Source organism: Lipophrys pholis (assembly GCF_963383615.2).
Source record: "Lipophrys pholis genome assembly, chromosome: 5".
In the NCBI taxonomy this organism is placed as follows: domain Eukaryota; kingdom Metazoa; phylum Chordata; class Actinopteri; order Blenniiformes; family Blenniidae; genus Lipophrys; species Lipophrys pholis.
The window spans coordinates 14,715,583-14,736,136 of NC_137628.1; the positions used below are offsets into that span (position 1 = coordinate 14,715,583).

Below are 20,554 nucleotides of genomic sequence, written 5' to 3' on the forward strand. Positions count from 1 at the left end.
ACATTTTCTTCCCATTTTCTTTCTCAGTCTCAGCTCTTTCATCATGGTCTTTTGGCTGTTAATATAGGCCTCTCTTTGCCATCAAAGGCAGCACATCAATTGCCTTGACTCCCAAGTGTATGTGTGAGGGTGAAAGAGAGAAAGGGAGAGAGGAGAAAAAAAGAAGAACGCCATGTATCGAAGATCAAGGCTCGCTTTCATGTTTGTTTTTGGCCTGAGTTGGGTTTTTGCTTCCCATCATCTTCCATCGGTCCTTTTTTCTCCCCGCTCTGGGGGATGCAGATGCTCTCGGACGTCCGTCGATGATTCCATCCCCCCCAAAAAACCTCGCAGGTCCAAATTCCTTGTTCGCTTAAAGATGAAATCGGATACTTTTGTGAGGATGAGAAATGGAAGCAGCAACGTTTTTTTCTTTCCTGTTTTTTTCTTTGAGAATATTCGGTAGCTCACAGGCTACAGGGCCACAGCTCTGCCCCGATGATGACAATACGTGAAACAATATTTGAATAAGCAGCAGGAGGGCAGCCAGCTAATCCACTGTGGCTAATCCAGTATTGGTGCAGGCCATATTGGTAGCTCAAGTATTCAAGCCCATCACAATACGCATCAGCAGGACGCCATGGCAGATATACTGACACTCCTACCACAGGCATGGCTGGGAAAGGCCAGCAAATGGATGGATAGGGTGGATGAATGATAGAGCGATGGACTGATATTGGTACCGTATTGTTTATTTAATTAATTTTTTTGGGTCCTGTTGAGTGACCCGATTGAGTTATTTTAATAAAAACAGAACACATTCTCGAATTAAGACCGGTATCAATAGAAAATGATGAACAAATATTTCAACTCTCGCCATCTTCCACGTCTCACTGACAATGCTTCGGTTTATTTTTACATGAATAATCTCTTCACAGTCCAGCCTTAAATGTTAACATTGGCCAAATGGTTGCAGATAAAACATCATGAACAGCAGGTCCTGCTATACAAGAGCCTTTCTATCCTTTATTTTGGAGCTTTTATCGTAACCAAACAAAACACTTGTCTCCAATTAATTTTGTTAAAGATCTGCGATCTGTTTCTCTTTCAAGAGGTATATAATGAAGATTTCACTCTCTGTGAGTATCTAAATAGGTCTTTGTGCCTGGAGGCCCCCAAGAGATAAGCCTGTTTCTGACAGGCCCCCTTACAGACGCCTAAATCTGCTGTGGCAGCTGGAACAAAGGGGACCGCTGAGCTGGACCGGTACGCTGACAAAAAGCTCCGTCTCGGTAGTCCGAGAGAACTGCCTCAATTTAACAATTAATAATCGACTCTTGTCTTCACTGGAAATTGTTATTTATATTAAACTCGTGACAGACTTGGTCTTTTTATTAAAATAGCGAAAATACATTAACCTTCTAGAAATTGCTAAAGAAGTCTTGTAGGTCATTCGTGGATCAGTGATGCAGTCAATTATCAGTGCAGATTTAAGTTTTCAGTTCATAATATTCTAGTTGTATTGCTAGAATACACACCATACAAATAAAACATTCAAAACACTCCATGGTGGCTTTGCATATTTTGTAAGATTCAACCGAAAGATGAGATTTCTACATCGATTCAAATCTTGCTTTAATTGCTAATGCTTATTGATGATTGTGTTTGAAATCTACTGATTTGTCCATACCCACACTACATATCCTGATGATTTGATCTCTTTATTTTGACCATTTCATGGTTCATTAGTAAAAATATAAGACATAAATGAGACACAGTGTGACTTCATTTTCTTTATTTCTGGTATTGTGCAATCTGTAAACCAGCTTCAATTGCATCAACACTTACTCTCCCAGTTATAAAATACAAAATCGCAAATCAGCTGTGATGTGAGATGCATGAGATGTGACTGATATAGCTGAGATCCTGTGCTAAATGGACCAGAGTATCTGAGCAGAACAGCTGTGTGATGCTTTTCAAAAGCACAGTCTGTTTGATCAGCTTCCCTGATGATAGATACCTAATGTCTTTTATGTTCCTCCCACTCTGGCAGATGCTCGATCACAACACTTTGTCACACTGGAAGTAATGAGAATAAGATGAACACAAGAATGTCTTTTTAGTGATTTCACTTTGCATTGCTAAAGCCTGTCCTCTTTAGAGCAAAAGTCAACAGCACTAAAATACAATAGATGTTTTAACTGTGGTTATATTCAACTTAAACATTCTTTTTGGAGTGGAAGGTGAAACAAGAGGAAATGATGCAGCCAGTGCGTTTAATATTTAAAGTCTATGGCATTGTGCTGGTTTGTTTTTGTAAGGTTTTAAACCGACACCCATGCAGAGACTTGGATTTTATTCAGCCTTGGCACGTCTATGGATGTTGTACACGTGGAAATGTTAAATGGATTAAGGCAGGTCATCATGCACCGTGTAAACATAGATGTTGCAATATGTATTACGCTTAGACTTAGACTTTATTTTTCTTTTAGATTAACATCAAATTAAAATTTCAGCGCAATGTCTCAGCACAGCAGACAAACAATAAAAAAAACAGCCTTATGAAAGGATCAAGCATTGCTGTCAGGAACAGAACCTTCTTGATGTATTTCCTAAGTTAGCCGACAAATGTTTAATTGATCATATACTATAATGTCACACTGCCCAATCCTACAGTAATGAGTTGTAAAGGTTACTGAAAGGATGCATTCACCACCCAGCCTGCAGGAAGGAAATGTTGGTGTTGTGAATTTTTGCAATCCATGGATAATATTAATATTGATATCAATATTTAACATTATTATATATTTAATATTTGAAAGCTTTCATGGCCCACTATTTAATTTATTCCACCAGCAGTTCAGAACATGACCCCTAGTGGTCGTTGTAATCATGACAGGAACCCTGGAGATAATCTGTTAATAAATAAATATCGATGGATGCATGTAATCTGGAGCCTTCAGGTAGAAGGCTCCTTTTTATTTTTTCAAAATGAAAATAGTCACGTTAGAGAAGGTTTTGAAATATCATTCCAATGGAAGCAAAAACATGTATTTTAGAATTTATCATATCTGTGCTGAAAATGTTTTTACCAGGAGGGTGATTACCATTACCATAACAGATCAGATAACATAATCAGCCTCATTGTTTGAATCCTAAGAAGAAACGCAATGTCACAAATTGTGAGGTAAATCTACACCTACCCCCCTTTAGATGCAAACAGAGACAAAGAGTTTTTCTAAGGCCATGTTTACACGTACCTTGGTACTTAAAAGACTGTGATTTTCTCTGCGTTTGTGCATTGCATTTCCACATAAATGCAGCTATGTGGTAGAGTCACCACAAACGATGATTCCTGAAAACTCTGGCCACAGTGGAGATTTAGAAAAACTATGTGTCTCCATTTGCACCTAAAGGGGGGTTGGCGGAGATTTACGTCACCATTCTTGATGTTGTGTTTTTTCCAGGATTCTGATTGGTTATCATAACCTCCTGCTTCTCGTTCCACTGCCCCCTACAGGTCTGGCATGCTCATAGCTCTGAACCAGGTGTATATGCGCATCCGTGTCAATGAAGATTTTTTTTGTAAACGTAGCGGGGGAAATATCAGTTTTTGAAAAAACCCGGGTACGTGTAAATGTGGCCTAAATCTCCACTGAGGCTGGAGTTTTCAGGAATCATTGTTTGTGGTGACTCGTAGCTGCCTTTATGTGTAAATGCAAGGCCTAAACGCAGAGAAATATCATTGTTTTTTTAAATATCCGGGTATGTGTAAAGATGGCAGTTATGAGAATTGCTCAGCTGCTTTACCCACAAACCCATGTTCCCTACAAATGGCCTAATTTAAAATGGAAATAAATAAAATGCCAAGAACCGTTGTTACGTAAATTAAAAAAAAAAAAAAGTTTCATGTGGATATTTTTTTTTTCAACCTGACTTTTTACAATTCAGATGGAGTTAATTTTGAGGTTTGTATTCACTCAAAAATTAATCCTAAGATCAATTAACAAGAAATAATCACTGAAAACTATGTGACAATTTCACTGTTAACATCTACCAAGCTGTTGTTATTTCTAAGATTACCTGTCGAATTCTGCTTCATTGAACACTTTAATTCAGCTCAATTCTCATCGATCTTGTGTATAATGTAACAATATAATGTAACAATAGAGAAACACAAAAACAAATGGAGCATGGGGGAAAAAGTATGGCCTAATATAAGGTGGAAAATTTGAGAAATACAACTTATGCAACAAAACAATACAGTGCCATAGGATATACAAGGCGCCAGATGCATTAGTGCCCCCCTCGTGTGATGACCTTTCTACAAAACCACCATCCATAAGGCTCAGACACATACATGGTGGAGGATCATTACAGATTCATAAGTACTGACATGCCCCCAACCCCTCCTCACCAAGACATTGTAAAGGTCAAGTTCATCTTCGTCAGTATTCTCTCTTTGCCTCCTTCCCTGTATCCTCATTGTCACCGGGGGCACCGCAGCAGCCCTAACAAACACCAGCCTGTTGCCACAGGAACCTGGATGCAGCAGGTGCAGCATACGTGTCGGTGTGAGTTGACTGCTAAGGATATAGGCCAAAGTAACGTGAATACATTTCCATAATGAAGCTTGTTTAGCTGTGGCTGTAACGCCTACCAATCAGTCGTTTTCCAAGCATCTCTCAGCCTTCTGCACATCTCCCACTGATCAATTTCACCCTGAATATTGCATGTGTTTACATACTCATTACCCCTTCAAATGCATCAGGTAAATAGAGTTTAAATGTGGCAGCGTAGCATATTTTAGGTTGGGGGTTTTTTTTGGACTGAAACTTGACAGAATTTGAATGTATTTTGCAATTGTACTGGTGTACTGAGTAAATAACCAGACAGGACTGAACTGTGTGTGGAATTGTTGGGTTTTTTTTCTGGCTGAAATGCAAAACAGTGTGCAGCCACAGTGTGAGCAGAGCAGAGAAGCTGTTAATTAACTAAACTACCCTCATCTGGGTGCAGCCAGCTTTTTCGGGTTACCATGGTGATAAATTTCTCGCTTTTTTTTCCCCTCAAAGAGATGCACACCTCCTGAACTTCTGCTGGTTCAGCCAAAACATAACAAACGTCAATCACAGTTTGCATCCAGATGTACAATGGTGTCATTTTCTGTCCTGGTTTAGAATAAACCCAATACCAAAACTGGGTATTATCTCAATTTTCTCTGATTTATTCATCAATTTGAGCCTTGAAACAGGAAAAGGTATAGGTTGACTTATTTAAAGCTAGACAATGTAGGAACATTTTTCATTATTATTATGGTAGCAGTATTGACTGGAGAGTAAAGAATTGTTTAAAAGCAGCCATAGTAGATGTGTACAATGCATTACAGTTCTTTACAGCTGTTTAATCTCAGTTATATAGTATATAGTTATAGTAACTCAAAAAATTTAAAGTTTATATCAATTTAGCTGTTGAAATATTAAAGAGAGGTTTCATTTTTCTGACTTTAGGTTCCCCCTTGAACATCAACCATCAAATTAGCCGAAGGACTATTTTTTCTTAAAAATCCAATGTATTGTTGAAATAGACAATTGAAGGTATTAAATAAAGGCGTCAGTGTATCAGACTTTGTTCTGCACAAATTGTACATTATTAATTCACGATGCCCTCCAACTACCTGGATTTGACCTACACATACCTGATTCTCCTTGTTTCTTAATGTTTATCAAAACCTTCATTCACCAGCTTCGAGGTGTCATGGGGAAGCAGTCCATCCAGATGTGGTCACAGATGAGGACGGATGTCTGGACCTCCACGGAGCCTCCGGACCGGCTCTGCGCTCCACGGGACAGTGAGCCTGACAGGAGCTCAGAAAATATGGTACCAGTCACTTAAAAGCTGAAATGTGCAGATCAATCCAATCACAGAGATCATTTGCAAAGGCACAAATATCCACAAATTAGCCAATACATTATGACCGCCTGTTCTACATTGTTACCCTTTGCTGCTGAAACAACCCCAATCACTCTATGATGGCTGGCTCCATTAGACTGAAGTGTTGATGTGGGGCCTCTATGGATTGGCTTGTTTAGTTCACAACACTCCACCAAAGCCACTTTCTCCCAGTTTTGATGCTCACTTCCCCAGTGTTGATGCTTTTGGATGCAGCTTTACATTCCTTGATACAACAAAATGTGCTTTTTTTTTTAAAATAACAGAATAAACATTAAATTATTCAGCTGTAATAACCCACATGCATCAATGACTCTTCCTTTTTACAAGGTTCTTTGATAGAAACGGACCACTTCAGACTGAAAAGAACCTACAAAAGCTGCACTTTTGGAGATGCTCCAACCAAGTCATTTCACCCTGACAATTTAGCACCTGTCGGACTCACTGAAATCCTTTCACTTACCCATTTTTATGTCGATAACAGGTTGGCGTTGAGGACAAAATGTTCCCTTGCTGCATGTAAAAGTTGTCAAAATAGAAGATAATCAGTGCTCAGCCGTAATCAGCCGTCGGGGGTCATAATGTTATGGCTGATAGGTGTATGGACAATATGACATTTTTGGTACAGAAGCAGTAAAATAGTAAGAGTTTAATGGCATTTGACAAAGAAAATCATAGAGAGCGGAGGTGTCAAAGATAAGGCTTGTGGACCAAAACGGGGCCACATTAGAGCGCAGTCCATCTCGCTGGATAACATTGCGAAATGTGAAAAATAACAAGACAACAAATGTAAATTTTCAACCAAAAAGTAACTACAGTTCCTGATTTGTCCAGTAGAGGTGGCAGTTTTTCTGTATGAGTGGAGGAAACGGCACAAACGCTCAAGACCATAGCTGAGAGACCAGTGATGCAGCAGGGAAAGTTAGTTATCTTAGAGAGAGCATGACATGGTGAGCGTCAGTCATACCAAGAGGGTCACTTGCAAAAAATATCTATCTTTACTAAGTATGCTTTTGCTCACACTGGCCCAAAGGAAATGTGATTTAATTTGGGGCACGATCCAGATCATATTCTAGATCCATGATCAAGAAGAAAACTTCAGCTTGGAATTTTATATGGCAATAACGTAGGAATGTTTTAAAAATCTAATTTAATAGGTGGATTATGTGCCATTGTACAAAAGAAATCTGGGCCATATTCTGGATAATCCAAAATAACATATTGCGATCCATGATATGATCCAGATAAACAGAATAGTGTAAATATGAGCAGTGGATAGCTGGATGTGGGATGTTGTACTGCCAAGGAGTGGTACAGTATGTGGTCTCTGAGTGTCTTCTTGTTAATTTACTGTCGTTGATAATACATTTTGTAAAAATAAATGAATAAATAATAATAATAATTAATTCTTTGCACTAAAAATTAGGAAAGAGGGAATTTATGGCTTTTCTGGTATAATTCTCAATTTAGATCAAATTGAGCTGCATGTTCACCCTGAACTAAAACAGTTTGACACCAATGACACCAATTTAACAGTAACAGGACATACCCGAAGCCTTGATTTGAGCACTTTAAGATATTCAAAGATGTTGGAGTAGATAAGTGGCTATTCAGATATGCACTGAGCTGCTTTGATTATTTCTGCAGAATGATGGAAAACAAAATGCTGCATGTCTCATTTATAACAGCTAACATATTATTACTTAAAAGTAAGAGAATCTGATGTGTTGAATGTGTTATGTCCATATAGTTCGATATAGATATGTTGAAAATGCCCTATAATAACTGCAGCAGTCAGTCTCCTTGCATCTTTCAGAGAGTTAAAAGAAGAGCTGATGTGAAATGCTGTTGAAAAATTATTTCACAGGTGTCAACCTCACTTCAAAATGCTTATAAAGACTCAAACAGTTTCAAAGATAAGTACATGATAACTACATGTATTATATTTCTTTAAACTTCACTTAGCAACCCAACTCCCTTAAAATAGAGTCTCAGATCCTTCATTTAGTGCTGTTTATTTTTAAAACAATATATAAAAACCCCATAGCGCCATTTTCTCTATTGATGGGTGATTAAACCATTTAACATGAAAAGTCTTTAAAAACTTGGAAATGAAAAGCAGCCAGATGTCAGACTCACTAAACTCCGGCTGATCATGATGCAGCTGCTCGTGTGTTGCTGGTCTCATGCAACTGCACTATGACAAAGCCGGGACAATATGTAAATCAGAGTTCAGCATCACCTTGAGAAACAGCAAATTATTCATGTTCATTGAAATGAAAAACTGAAACGAATATCAACTTTAGGGTTTTTTGTTTTTTTGGTCGACACCAGGGGTCTGCAGCCTGCAGCTCTTAAGCTAGACATGGATCTTTAGTTCCTCTGTATTGACTCTCTGAAGCTTTTTCAAAATTATGTGAAGAACAATTTTCATCCTGTTACTACAGGTTTGTTTTTTTTTAGTTTATTTGCATACTTGGCTTATTTTCAAAATGACTCTCCTGGATATATGGATACAATGGCTACAAACTGCTAAACGTGTTAAAAACCAGAAGAAAAAGGATTGGTAATAAAAAAAAAAGATGGACTGGCAAAAAAAACTAAAGAAACAAACCACAAAAAAAATCTGTCATTCGACCAACCCTTTCAGAAGCCTCGTTTTAAAAACGCCTGCTGGTCACTTCAATAATCTGAAGATTTATGTAGAAGACCAGCTCAGGCTAATGTTATAAAATCAAGCAGGTAAACTAACGTTGTCATAAAATGTAAATGTAATGCACATACATGGAATTCTGGATAAACCACACAGATCTGATCTAACCTTTCCACCCCCCTGTTAATTCCTCCCTCCCTCTTTCCAACCACCATATCACTCCCTCCTCTCTCTGTCCATCTATGCCCTTCTTCTTTGTCCTCCCCTTCTCTCTCTCTTCTTCTCCCTCTTTCCTTCTATCCCTCTCTCCCTCCCTCTTTCTCTACCCCCCCCCCCCCCCCCCCCCCCCCATCTCTCTCTTTCTCTCCTCGCTGGCAGCTCGCGGAGCTCCTCGGTGACTGACAGCCAGCTGAGAGGAGTGACACGCGGGGGATGCTCACTCAGGTGGCGGAGTGGTCCCACTGTCCTGTCAGTCACTCCTCCAGCAGAGTGCCTGCTGGTGTGAGAGTGCTCACCTGTTCAGGGGTGAAGATCCGTCTGGGAGGTGAGTGCTTCTCCGGCTTGTTCCTGTCATGTCTGTTCTCGTCAGTCTGCTTGTCCGGAGCAAAGTGATCTGAATATCTGCTCATGTTCTATCCCCTGCACTCATTCTGCTTAATTCTTTTAATTCATATATATCGTGACTCTTCTTGTCTCTGTGGCACACATGTCGTGCCGTGAATGATGTTCTAACTTTTAACTGACATCTAGTAAAGACCATCGTTATTAAGATTCTTTTCATTTTACCATTATGTGTAATGGTACTTTGGTGTCGGCGGGGGCACTGTTGAGTAGATTTTCGCCGCCGGTACGTAGAACCGAAAGAAATAGAACCTAAAATAATCTTTAGCTAATCTCAATAAATGCAAGTGGGAGTTAATCATGTAGAAACCACTGTGTTAAAGTACGGATTTTGTAACTATTGTATTAATCTGCGTTTATTAAATTATAGCTATTTCGTGCAGTACACCTCAAATAGAAATATTATACTTTTTAAAATCTTGTATTATATCCGACCAGTGCTGCTTTGAATACAAAACTGGACACATTTCTTGTTTTTACCAAAATAAAAACACACATTTACAGTATTTTTCTGTGCGTTGGTCATATCTGGCCAACATTATGACGCTCCACAATGAATATGAAGCAATTCAGTTTATAGTTACTATATTATTATATATTAAATCAGTGATAACAGTCCATTTAAAGTATATTATGATCCGACGTGGTGCAAACTTTTCTATAAGGATCATTAAAGAATTTTAAAAACTTTTAACGTGTTTTCTGACAGCACAGAGGTTAATGTTAGGAACAACCAGAAAACTTGTTTCTATGTGTCGCAGTTCTACGGCCGTGCTCCGCTCCGACGTGCACGCACGTATCCTCTCGCGCTGTATTATTGCTCTGAGACCAGCCACCATGGGGAGTTAAGGGCAAGACGACGGGTTATTTACGTTAATATTTAATGTCTGAAAGCTATCCATATGCTGCGTTTTGGAGTACACTGTTTGCGCCAGTATCCCCAATGCGGCGGGACACGGGGACCGGGCTTCCTGAGACGGTAAGGTCGCCACACTTTAGCGGAGGGGGGAGAAAACACGGGAACGTCCATGGAGCTAAGAGCTAGTAGCCAAAGCTAACCTGAACTAGCCAGTGAGCTAAGCAGGCTGCAGCCAGCAGAGTGGAAAACGTGCCCTCCGCTCTCGCGTCTTCTTTCAGCGGATTTCTCTGCGTTAGTTACTAAAGAAAGTTCGCGTCGCTCCCGTGCGAATTTCTTAGACACGGGTGGGATTTCCACTTTCGCTGGTGTTAGAAGTGTTTTCTGCGCTGCAGGCCCCGTCTTGTGTGGTTGTAGAGTTTGTTTCGGTACCCATCCCCCAACCGTCTTTCGCAGGCCAAGATGAATGAGATTCTCACTTCAAAGCGCTGGCATCGGTGTTGGCATTGCTACGAGGCTAGCTTGCTGTTCTAGCTCGGTAATATTTGTTGTTTTGCTGAGGGGGGAAAAATCGCGTCGATTTCCACAGAGAGCGACATTGTGCAGCTGGTTAGCGTTAGCTTTGAAGCTAACTAATAATAAAGACGAGGAAAAGTTGTTGAACTTCAGGATCGCACTGTTTTCAGTTGTTTTCCAGTCATACCGAAGCTTTAGCTCGCTGGAAATAGCCGTGAGTGTTAGAAATAAGCAGGCATTAAGAAGATGTTGTTACCATGGTATGTGCCAGGTAAGAGTTTTGATAATATTGGAAATGTGAGACTTTACTGTATAATGTATTTGATCACCATCAGTAGTTCTTCTTTGTGGATTTATAGACATGTGTGGATCAGTCATACTTCTTGTATTTTCTGTCATTCTTCACTGCTACACCTAATTTCTTCTGTCGTTTCTCCTTTAGGGTGAATTGTTTGACAGCAAAATCATTGCTACAGGGGAAGATCTGACCTCTGCCTTGTGCCATCAGAGACATGAGTGTTGTCAGAGATTTACATGGGATTGGGTACAGGGGTGGCGGTGGCGGGGTTGTGGCGTCTCTGAACGGCCCTACACATTTTACTGAGGATGCTCCGCGACCCCCAGTTCCTGGCGAGGAGGGATCAGATGTGGACCCCCCGGTCCTGTCGGTCAACGCCCGTCCCAACACCCTTACTCAAACGTTGGGCTATCCCCCGTTGTCCTCATCATCTAAAATGGGGGATCCATTGAGCTACACGCCCTCCTCGTCATCTGCGACCCCACGTCGCCCCGACCTGGACTTGGGATACGAACCCGAGGGCTCGGCTTCACCGACTCCTCCTTACCTGAAGTGGGCTGAGTCGCTTCACTCTCTCCTTGACGACCAGGAAGGCATCCAGCTGTTCAGAAACTTCCTCTGTCAGGAAGGGTGTGCAGACCTTCTCGACTTCTGGTTCGCTTGTTCTGGGTTCAGGAAGACCAGCCAGGAGAAGAAGGCGAAGCTGGCCAAAGCCATCTACAGGAAGTACATTGTAGATGGAAGTGGGATTGTCTCCAGGCAGATCAAAGCAGCCACCAAGAGCTTCATCAGAGACTGTGTGGGAAAGCAGCATCCAGACCCTGCCATGTTCGAACAGGTGATTACAAAACCCATTTCATTCTTTCAAAGGTTTAATTAATATCGAAGACTTTTTAGATGTTTAATGGCAGTTGTTTCTCGGAATCTTATTCTTTTCTATAACACTTCTAAAACTGGTTAATGGTTTTCGACACACAACTGAAGCTGACAGATCATGTATGACCCAAAAAGTTGGCTGTGTTCAATCCAAAAACTGTCTAGTGCTGGTAAGTTTTTTATATCTCGGGCCTTCCCAATACACAACGTTAATGTAATAAATGAAACCATACTAGTTTAGTAGTGGTGTTCACTTGGGTACCTGCTGCATCTAATCACACCTAAAGCTTTAAAGTGGATATTTCTTTTAAAAATGAAATGCATGTATTTGGTGTCTGTCGAGGTTAAATCTCATCAGTTGGAAGATTAGTATTCTTTTCAGTCAGGATACATAGTGCACAGCAGCTGTTGCATGCTCGAGGCATGTGATAGATTTGTCAGGAACATTCAGTGCTGCTTCAATGGCTGAAGGGATGTTTTTTTTTTTTTTTGGGGTAAAGTAACTGGGAAAGGATTTACAAGTGGGCCGAAGTTCCTGCAGTTGAAACTGAACAATAGCAAATCACTTTAACTATTTACCACAGTGGAATTTTAGTCAGTTTTTTTTTTTTTTGAGGTTACAGTTACTTGTCACTGAAGAGTGTATATCAATATTATACTTTGACCATTATGTTCTTCTTTGTAGCCGAGTTATTTTGTGTCCTTAAAAAGTTGACAGAGGACACAGCTTTGAATATTTTTTAATCATAGAGTCTTAAAAGTGGTCGTATATTGATTTTTCAGTGTTGAGAGGATTTGAGTGTAACATTGGCGAGCTGTGTGCAAAAATAGGCTGAAAAATCCTCAACGTAAGATGAGCAATACTAAAGGAGTAAGTTGTAGTGTTTAGTCTCCTTTCTCTTTTATTTACTTCCTGAATTTTATTTATGAAATCATTTTATTGACCTTAAACAGTTATTGAGTTTGTAGACCACTAACAAATAGTCATACAATCAGTAATACAATACCTGATAAACTATCAATATATGTTGTTGCCATTAACTTAAAAAAAGGTTATGTGACTGAGGATTTGTGCTATTTATACAATGCCCTCTTTAACTCTCGTTCCTGAACACTTTTGTTCACCCTGTCTTAACAAATATGCTTTCAGGCCACATTTCTATAACGTATGAGTTTGCCAGCCTTCGTACAGAAGCTTGAGTCTCCGAGTAAACCACTAAGTAGTAAAATAACATAGACTGAGGTTACTTCATTCTGTAATGAACCAAATGAAGCTTGTTTTTTTTTTTTTCTGGCACAAACATTTCTACACCCTCTAGATTTAAAAAGAAATTCTTCTTGAAGATTATTGAGAGTGTTTAAATGTTAAATCATGAGCACAATGTATCTAGAAAAGCTTTGACACACCTCTGGGTTTTGTCCATTTCTGTTTGCTTCAACCTTGAAAACGAATCATTTTGTTTTAACTCCATCCTTTGAGTGACTGTCGTATGTTTGTGTTCCAGGCTCAGACAGAAATCCAGGCCATGATGGAGGAGAACACATACCCTCTGTTCCTCAAATCAGATCTGTACTTGGAATACACTCGGACTGGAGGAGAGAGTCCCAAACCGAACCCGAGCGATCAGAGCCCGTCGTCCGGGTCAGCTAAACCCGTGGCTGGGTATTTACCTACACTCGCTGAGGATGAGGAATGGAGGTAAGATGAGCTAAATGTCATGCTACATTTCTTTTTTTTTTTTAATGTGATTTAAATGGATATTTCTCATGGCAACTGCCACAGCACTAAGTACCAGCAGTGGGAGAATGTCTTTGACCTTATTATTAACTATGTGAATCTGATGTTAGGTGTGGAGGAGGCGGCAGCGAGAGGGAAGTCGACGAGGAGAAAGACGAGGAGTGTGGAGATACACCAGCTGGTCGGCTGACTCAAAGCCTGCTGATGCAGACGGCACCGCAGAGAGCCACGTCCAGCAGGAGGAGGCAGGACAGCAGGGAGTACAGGTCTGTGTGTGCTGCCTTGTATTCACAACATTTACTGTGATGTGTTAATTGTTATATCTGAGATATCAAATATTTCCAAATGTTTCCAATGACTCCGTCATCGTTGGATAAAATGTATTTGTGAAAACATGCGTGGGGTGAAAACGCATCATCAGCATTCCTGATAGGATTAGATCCTAAAAGGTTGAGTACAAAGTATACCTCGGGTCCTAAAGATTTGAATATTCAGAAACGTTGCTGAGTAGAACAGTTGCACACATTCAGCAGCGCACGCATCTGTTGATGAAATTACATGGCTGACAACATGTAACCTCTTTCAAGTTTTTTTTTTTCACATTTGGTTTTTATTGATTTAAAGCGAACTCTGTTCTGTTGGTGTTGCTCACGTTTTAAAGTATGAAACATGAGAGATGAATGAGTTCCCTTTATTGTCGAGTTCCGGTTCACTTCTAATATAAAGAATAAGTCCAACAGTGCTTCAAGAGAAGAATGGAACATGTTGAGCCTTAATACAATACTCAGTTGAAGAATAATTGTAACGGACATCTAAACGAACCAAAGCGGATGTGACAGGAGTCGGGAACAGTGTCCGCCCACAGCATATTGTCACTGGTTATAATCACTTCATACATTTAAAATCCCCCGTGATCTCTGAACGGATAAAAATACCAATCAGCCAAGGGCGCTTAGCCTGGTATTCCATAAAGCTTTAGATGAAACATTTGTCGAAGTAATGTTTTTTGTATGTGTTGTCTATTTTACACCAAGTGTGAACTCTGACCATTAAACTAGTTTAATTGTTTGAAAATTGCAACAGGTGGGTGTATGAGTGACAATTGTCTGGATTTCCTTTGTTCCCTCTCAGACCGTGGCGGGAGCCGGTAAACCCATACTACGCAAACATGGGCTACGCTCGAGCGCCAGCAACCAGTGCCAATGACAGTGAGCAGCAGAGCATGTCGAGTGATGCAGACACACTGTCACTGACCGACAGCAGTGTGTAAGTATACCTCACGTTCATCTCAGTGCAGCCTCTGTGAAATGTGCAGCAAGTTGCTCCGATTTGTGGCTTATTGTCGGTCGCGTGTCTTTGCAGAGATGGTATTCCTCCATACAGATATCGGAAGCAGCATCGTAAAGAGATGCATGAAAGTGCCAAAGCCAATGGACGTGTGCCCCTACCTCATATACCTGTGAGTACCCACACTGCTCCTGTAGGCTCTTGCTGCGATCAACAACTTGGTTTTTGTAGTGCTGTGTGCAGATCAAACATTCTGAGTTTAGTACGACACAGATGAGTATTGGATAAAAGCCCCCCTATCTGTGAGGCATTTACTGAACACAGCAGGCATACACATCCCTATACTAAATGGCTGTGCATTTATAAAACCATTTGCATGACTCACAAGACGACAGGAACATTCTCAGCTCGAACCTGTAACATATGCAGGGCATGTGCTCCATTAAATGCAGCTGCTGTGAAAGCACTGTTGGTGAACCCTCCATACTCCACTGTGTTTTCACATTTTGGATATTGTACTAAATTGGTTGTATTGAACTGAATGCTGGTATTACAGATATTGGTGACATTTTAGCATCTCTTTTGTTAATCCTGCTACAGTGGGTCTGTCAAATGGTCTTTTACGGCTGTGCTCAGTTTACAGCAACTGATCAGCTCAATTTACTGATAAATTTTTATGGCCCAGATCTAAAGCTGCTGATCAGATCAGGTATTATTATTTTTTTTGTTTGAATGAAATGAATCAGCTTTGTGGAAGCAGGTTCAGATGGCAGCAAGTCAGACTCTGATTAGCAACTGTGTGAACAAGAGATGTGGTAAATGTCGACCTGGCTCGGTCATGTTACCAAAGTGTCATAATGCTCACACACCCGTTGTCAGTAGAAACAAGGCTAATGCTGAGAAATGAGGGGAAAAGTCGGCAAAAACAGTGCTGAGCTGTTAACATGCAGAGATGGGAGAGAGCATGGTGGGGAGATTTGTCACAAAGTTACTGAGACCGTGGTGGAGTCAAGGCCCCTTCTTGCGCCATAAAAACAAGAAGAATGTTCGGCGCTCCAGGGTCTTGCCGAACAAAATGACATCATTTTGTTCGGCAAGCTCCATCTGGCCAAAGACATTTTGTTCGGTAGTGCCAACTGTCTGGGGCAAAGTCTCTCGGTTCTGCAGTGTGGTTCGCAAACTCTTGTGTGATTGGTCAGATTTTGCTTGTTTACTTCTGCGTGTATCAATCATATTTCAGTCGTGTTTAGCATGTAGCTTTGCTACTGTGCAAGCGCTGAAGCAGGCTAGCATGTATACTGTAGCATGTATCTGAGTTACGTGATGCCTCTGAACGCATCACTCAGGGCTGTCAGTTCCTACATTTAAAACCGAACCAACATTGCGGCCCGGACACAGTCGTTCTGTTTTATTCCGTGTATTTCTGTTATATACGGAAATAGTTCTGCAAAATGTATTTCTGAAATTATTTAAAGCGAGAAATAGGCTGTGCAGTTGAAAAGTTAAAACGACTGTAAGTTCGACAGCTTCTTCTCAGAGTATGAACTCTCCGGCTTTTTTTGGCAGCTGGCTGATGTCACAGCCAAACTTTTCTTCTTGTTCTTAGTATGCAGGGGCCTTAAGAAGAATCTCTGAAGAACTAAAGCCATCCGCTTGAGCTTTTTCTTTTTTAGAATTTGCTTCCACTGGCATGATACCGTTGTATTGTAAGAAAAAGAAATCTAGGCCTTATCTTGAAAATGGTAACCCAGCAAGAGTATTGTCAGAGTTAAAACTGTGACAGATTTCTTGATGTAGCAGTAGCACAAAGGGATACAATTTATTTCTGTATGAGGTATGATTGTCCTACTATATCTCCACCAAAAGTCATTCTGCTACCAACAACTGCATTTTCATTTCTTTTAATGATTCAGTTTCTTTAGCGATCTCATCAGAAGAGATGAGTTTTAATGCAGGTTCTCTCGGTGTCTTCATGGCTGATGTATGTACTTACACCACTGATTAAGTGAGCTGTCTTGATGCCCTGGAGTAAAAGCTATTTTAATGAAAAGTACCCATGAAGAATTAAAAGTTCAATGGAGTTCAGCTCATTCTTCTACTTTTTTTTTTTTTTTTTAAATGTATCTATACTTTCACAGTTTGAATTATCTTGGGTTCATTGTCTTATACAGATGTGGCATGACTGTATGGCAGTAGCTCTACAAAATGTCATTGGTGTCTCCTAATATTTCATAATTTCTCTGTATGCAGCGCACGTATCGCATGCCAAAGGACATCCACGTAGAGCCTGAGAGGTTCGCAGCAGAGCTCATCAGCAGGCTGGAGACGGTTCTCCGAGAGAGAGATGCTCAGGAAAGACTTGAAGAGAGGCTGAAGAGAGTACGACTGGTGAGAGTACAGCTGCATACGTGCTTTCCATGTCACATTGTTTATTGTATTAGATGCTGGGCGGTGTGAAATACATGAAGGTCTCCAAACATGGTATGATAATAAGCATGGGAATTCGAGTTGTAGTTTGTTGTTTAATAACATGTTTGTTGTTTGTTCTGAACAGGAAGAAGAGGGGGATGATGCTGATATCTCTGTGGCAACCTCCATGTCTTCTCATAGCATACCACTCCCCCTCCCCTCATCGTTTTCACCTCTTTACGGCGCCCGTTATTCAGAGACCACTGCTAATGCCACTGGTAACACTTACGGCGGCCTGGTCGCCATGGAGGACTCCCACGATGACGACCCCGAGTCTATCTTGGATGAGCATGTACAGCGGGTGATGAAGACACCAGGCTGCCAGTCACCGGGGGCAACCAACAGCACCTTAGGAGGAGGAGGCCGACACACTCCTCCCAAATCATCACGCTCGCCAGATGGTGGGATCGCGCCACCTCACTACCCGCCACACCGAGGGGGGGGTCACAGTTTGCCTGCTGCTGGGGTCAAAGGTCAGTGGCTGATGGGGGGGGGGGGGGGGTTGACAGAATTCATGATGGGAGTAATCCCAAACACCCACAGCCACAAAAACTTGGCTTTGAGGTTGGCCTTGCTGGTCAGAGCTGCTGTACACGTCGCCTCTTTTTCTACATTTTTAAATTATGCTTTCTAAGTTTTGATTCAGTGATTGGCACACCAAGACTAAATTCAACTCCTATTGTTACTGCCAACAACTAGAAGCCTGTCATATAGATACAGAAGTTTTATATAGAATTCTTATAATCAACACTAGACCAAGTACAGCGCATTTTCAAATTAATGGTAAACATGCAAAAACATTTTTTTCCTCGACAAGCCTGATCATGCAGTTTTGCCCAATAGACCTGAAATACATGGTATCTTGGTAGTTTAGGACTTGTGTATCACACATGTACACTGACATGGCTACATCTATATACTCCAAATACATGCATAAATCCATATATAAACCCCTTATTGATTTCAGTGTTAAAAAGAGGTGGTATATCAGTATTGAGTTCCTCCATGGTTTGTCTTCCAGGCATGCATCACCACAAGCAGCTGTACCACCACAGACCAAGAGAAGGGCAGGAGGACGTGGGCGGAAGGTCTCAGGCCAACTTCGTATGGAATGGAGACCCGGCGAGCCAGTTCACAGGCAGAAGTCGTAACTATGCCGACGGAGCCGGAGCCAGTACGCTGGAGGGGATGGGTTACAGGTAAGCACGTGAACATTGAGTCGGCAGCAAACTTAACAAACGGTGCTACAGATTCATGTCCTTACCTGGTCCATGGTCCGGCTTCTCTCTACAGTAGTAAAGGCAGCACGCTGTCGCGGCGAGGTTGTAAGAAGACGTCGGAGACATCAGGGAAAGGTGACGAGAGTGGGCGTGGCCTGGAGACGCAGGTACCACTGGAGGACCTGGAGAGAAACCAGAAGATCTTCCAGTGGATGATGGAAGGAGATAGACAAAGGAAAAGCTCTCATGGGTGAGTCATAGCAGTTTATTACTAATGAGGACTCCAGTCGTTCCCTGCCAATTTACTCGCTGCAGGCAATGCAGCCTGACTGCGTTCATTCAAGAAAGTTTGACGGCACTTGGAATACAATTCACAGGATAATACAGGCTTTAATCTCACATTATACAACATTAAGGATGGTCTTACAATTGCATTTCAACGTGCCAATTGCTTCTCCAGTGGCAGCACCAGCAGCTCCAGGAGGACAGGAGCCAGCAGCGAGTCGCCACGCCCAACCTCAGTGGAGCGACCTGGAGCTGTGCACCCCTGGGTGTCGGCGCAGCTCCGTAACAACCCCTCGTCCATGTCCACTGCCATCCCCGGCTCATCATCCACACAGGTCCAGCCCTCGCACCCTTTCATCCAGGACCCGGCCATGCCCCCCAACCCAGCTCCCAACCCACTCACGCAGCTGGAGGAGGCTAGGAGGAGGTTGGAGGAGGAGAGGAGGAGGACCGCACTACAGCAGGCCAAGCAGAGGTACACCTCAAGTCCAGTTCACTCTCTGTGGTGGAAGTTGTTTTTCCTCTTTTATTGCTTGTGTTTTGACCTGGTTGTTTCCTCCTTTTCAAGGCACAAGTCTGGGAAGCGTCAAGTGTGTGAGAACATGACGGTTGCTTACTACTTCTGTGGCGAGCCAATCCCATACCGAACATCAGTCAAGGGTCGTGTTGTGACTTTGGGCCAGTTCAAGGAGCTGCTTACCAAAAAGGGCCACTACAGGTGAGAGATTATTTGGAACTAGTTCAGATGTGTGAGGTTTAATAATACACATTTAGTACCACCATTTAAATTACAATCATCATCAATACGGATTCATAATGTTGCTTTGAAAAACTCCAGCTTCAACTTAAAATTGCAACAGGATGTGAAGCTGCTGAACTCATATTTCACAATGACAATGAAGTGTGTCAGAAGCTGAATCATGTTGAGCTACATTCATGTGAAAAATGAAAAAAATGCAGTGGTCATTCAAAACTACCACTGGAAGACACAATGAAGATAGTACGAGGGATGGAAGTACTGTCTGTCATGTGACAGACTGTGTGTCACCACTAAAAAAATGAAACAATAAATCCGAAAGGTATTTATTGCCTACAGACAGTTAGACACCACTAATTGTCTGAATGTCTGTGCCTCATTCAGCTATATTATGGATGTTCCTTCAAAACAAATGAGTAACTCTGATCTGTCACGGTTTGCAGATTTTATTTCAAAAAAGTGAGTGACGAGTTTGACTGCGGCGTGGTGTTCGAGGAGGTCCGCGATGATGACGCCATCCTGCCAATCTTTGAGGAGAAGATCGTCGGGAAGGTGGAAAAGGTTGACTGAAATGTGGGAACAAGGAAAACGAGACAGAAAGATCGTCGACAAGAAGACAAACCAGGTTGAATGGGAAATTCACCTGCGTGAAAAGACTGACCGAAAGTAGAAAGATGGACGGAGCCATGTGTGACAGGAGGGCGATTGTGCTGCGGAATAGAATCTGGACTATTAAGGAGGCGGTGATCATGAGAGGATATCTACGTCAACACCAGGATCAAACCCACATAAAGCAAAGAAGCTTGGCCAGATGTTGCAGGAGCAGAGGAAGCAAACATTATTTCACCTGTCCTGTCTCTCCACTGTGGATATTCAAGAAAAGCTGTTTTAAATATGATGTCTGACCAGTCTTCCACTTCTACTGCGATGGATGGAAAAGGGTGAGAGAGGGAAGGGGGGGACTGCTGGAGTGAGAGAGGATAAAGTAGTCTTCCACTTCTGCTCTGGGGGAGTCTGTCCTCCGCAGACCATTTCGATGCTGCTACA

At 41.7% G+C, this 20,554-nt stretch overlaps 1 protein-coding gene across 1 annotated transcript; it reads left to right on the top strand.

Moving 5' to 3' along the window:
• Window positions 1-10,148: 10,148 nt before the first annotated feature.
• Window positions 10,149-20,548, top strand: LOC308110270 (axin-1-like; the record flags this gene model as incomplete). The annotated part of the gene is given in 14 exon segments (XM_080464470.1): window positions 10,149-10,184; window positions 11,020-11,136; window positions 11,138-11,713; window positions 13,257-13,450; window positions 13,600-13,755; window positions 14,621-14,755; window positions 14,852-14,948; window positions 17,027-17,164; window positions 17,331-17,718; window positions 18,267-18,444; window positions 18,539-18,715; window positions 18,926-19,225; window positions 19,319-19,468; window positions 19,951-20,548. Coding segments are annotated over 14 exon segments (2,769 nt in total). The 3' UTR covers window positions 20,078-20,548.
• Between the last annotated feature and the right edge of the window lie 6 nt (window positions 20,549-20,554).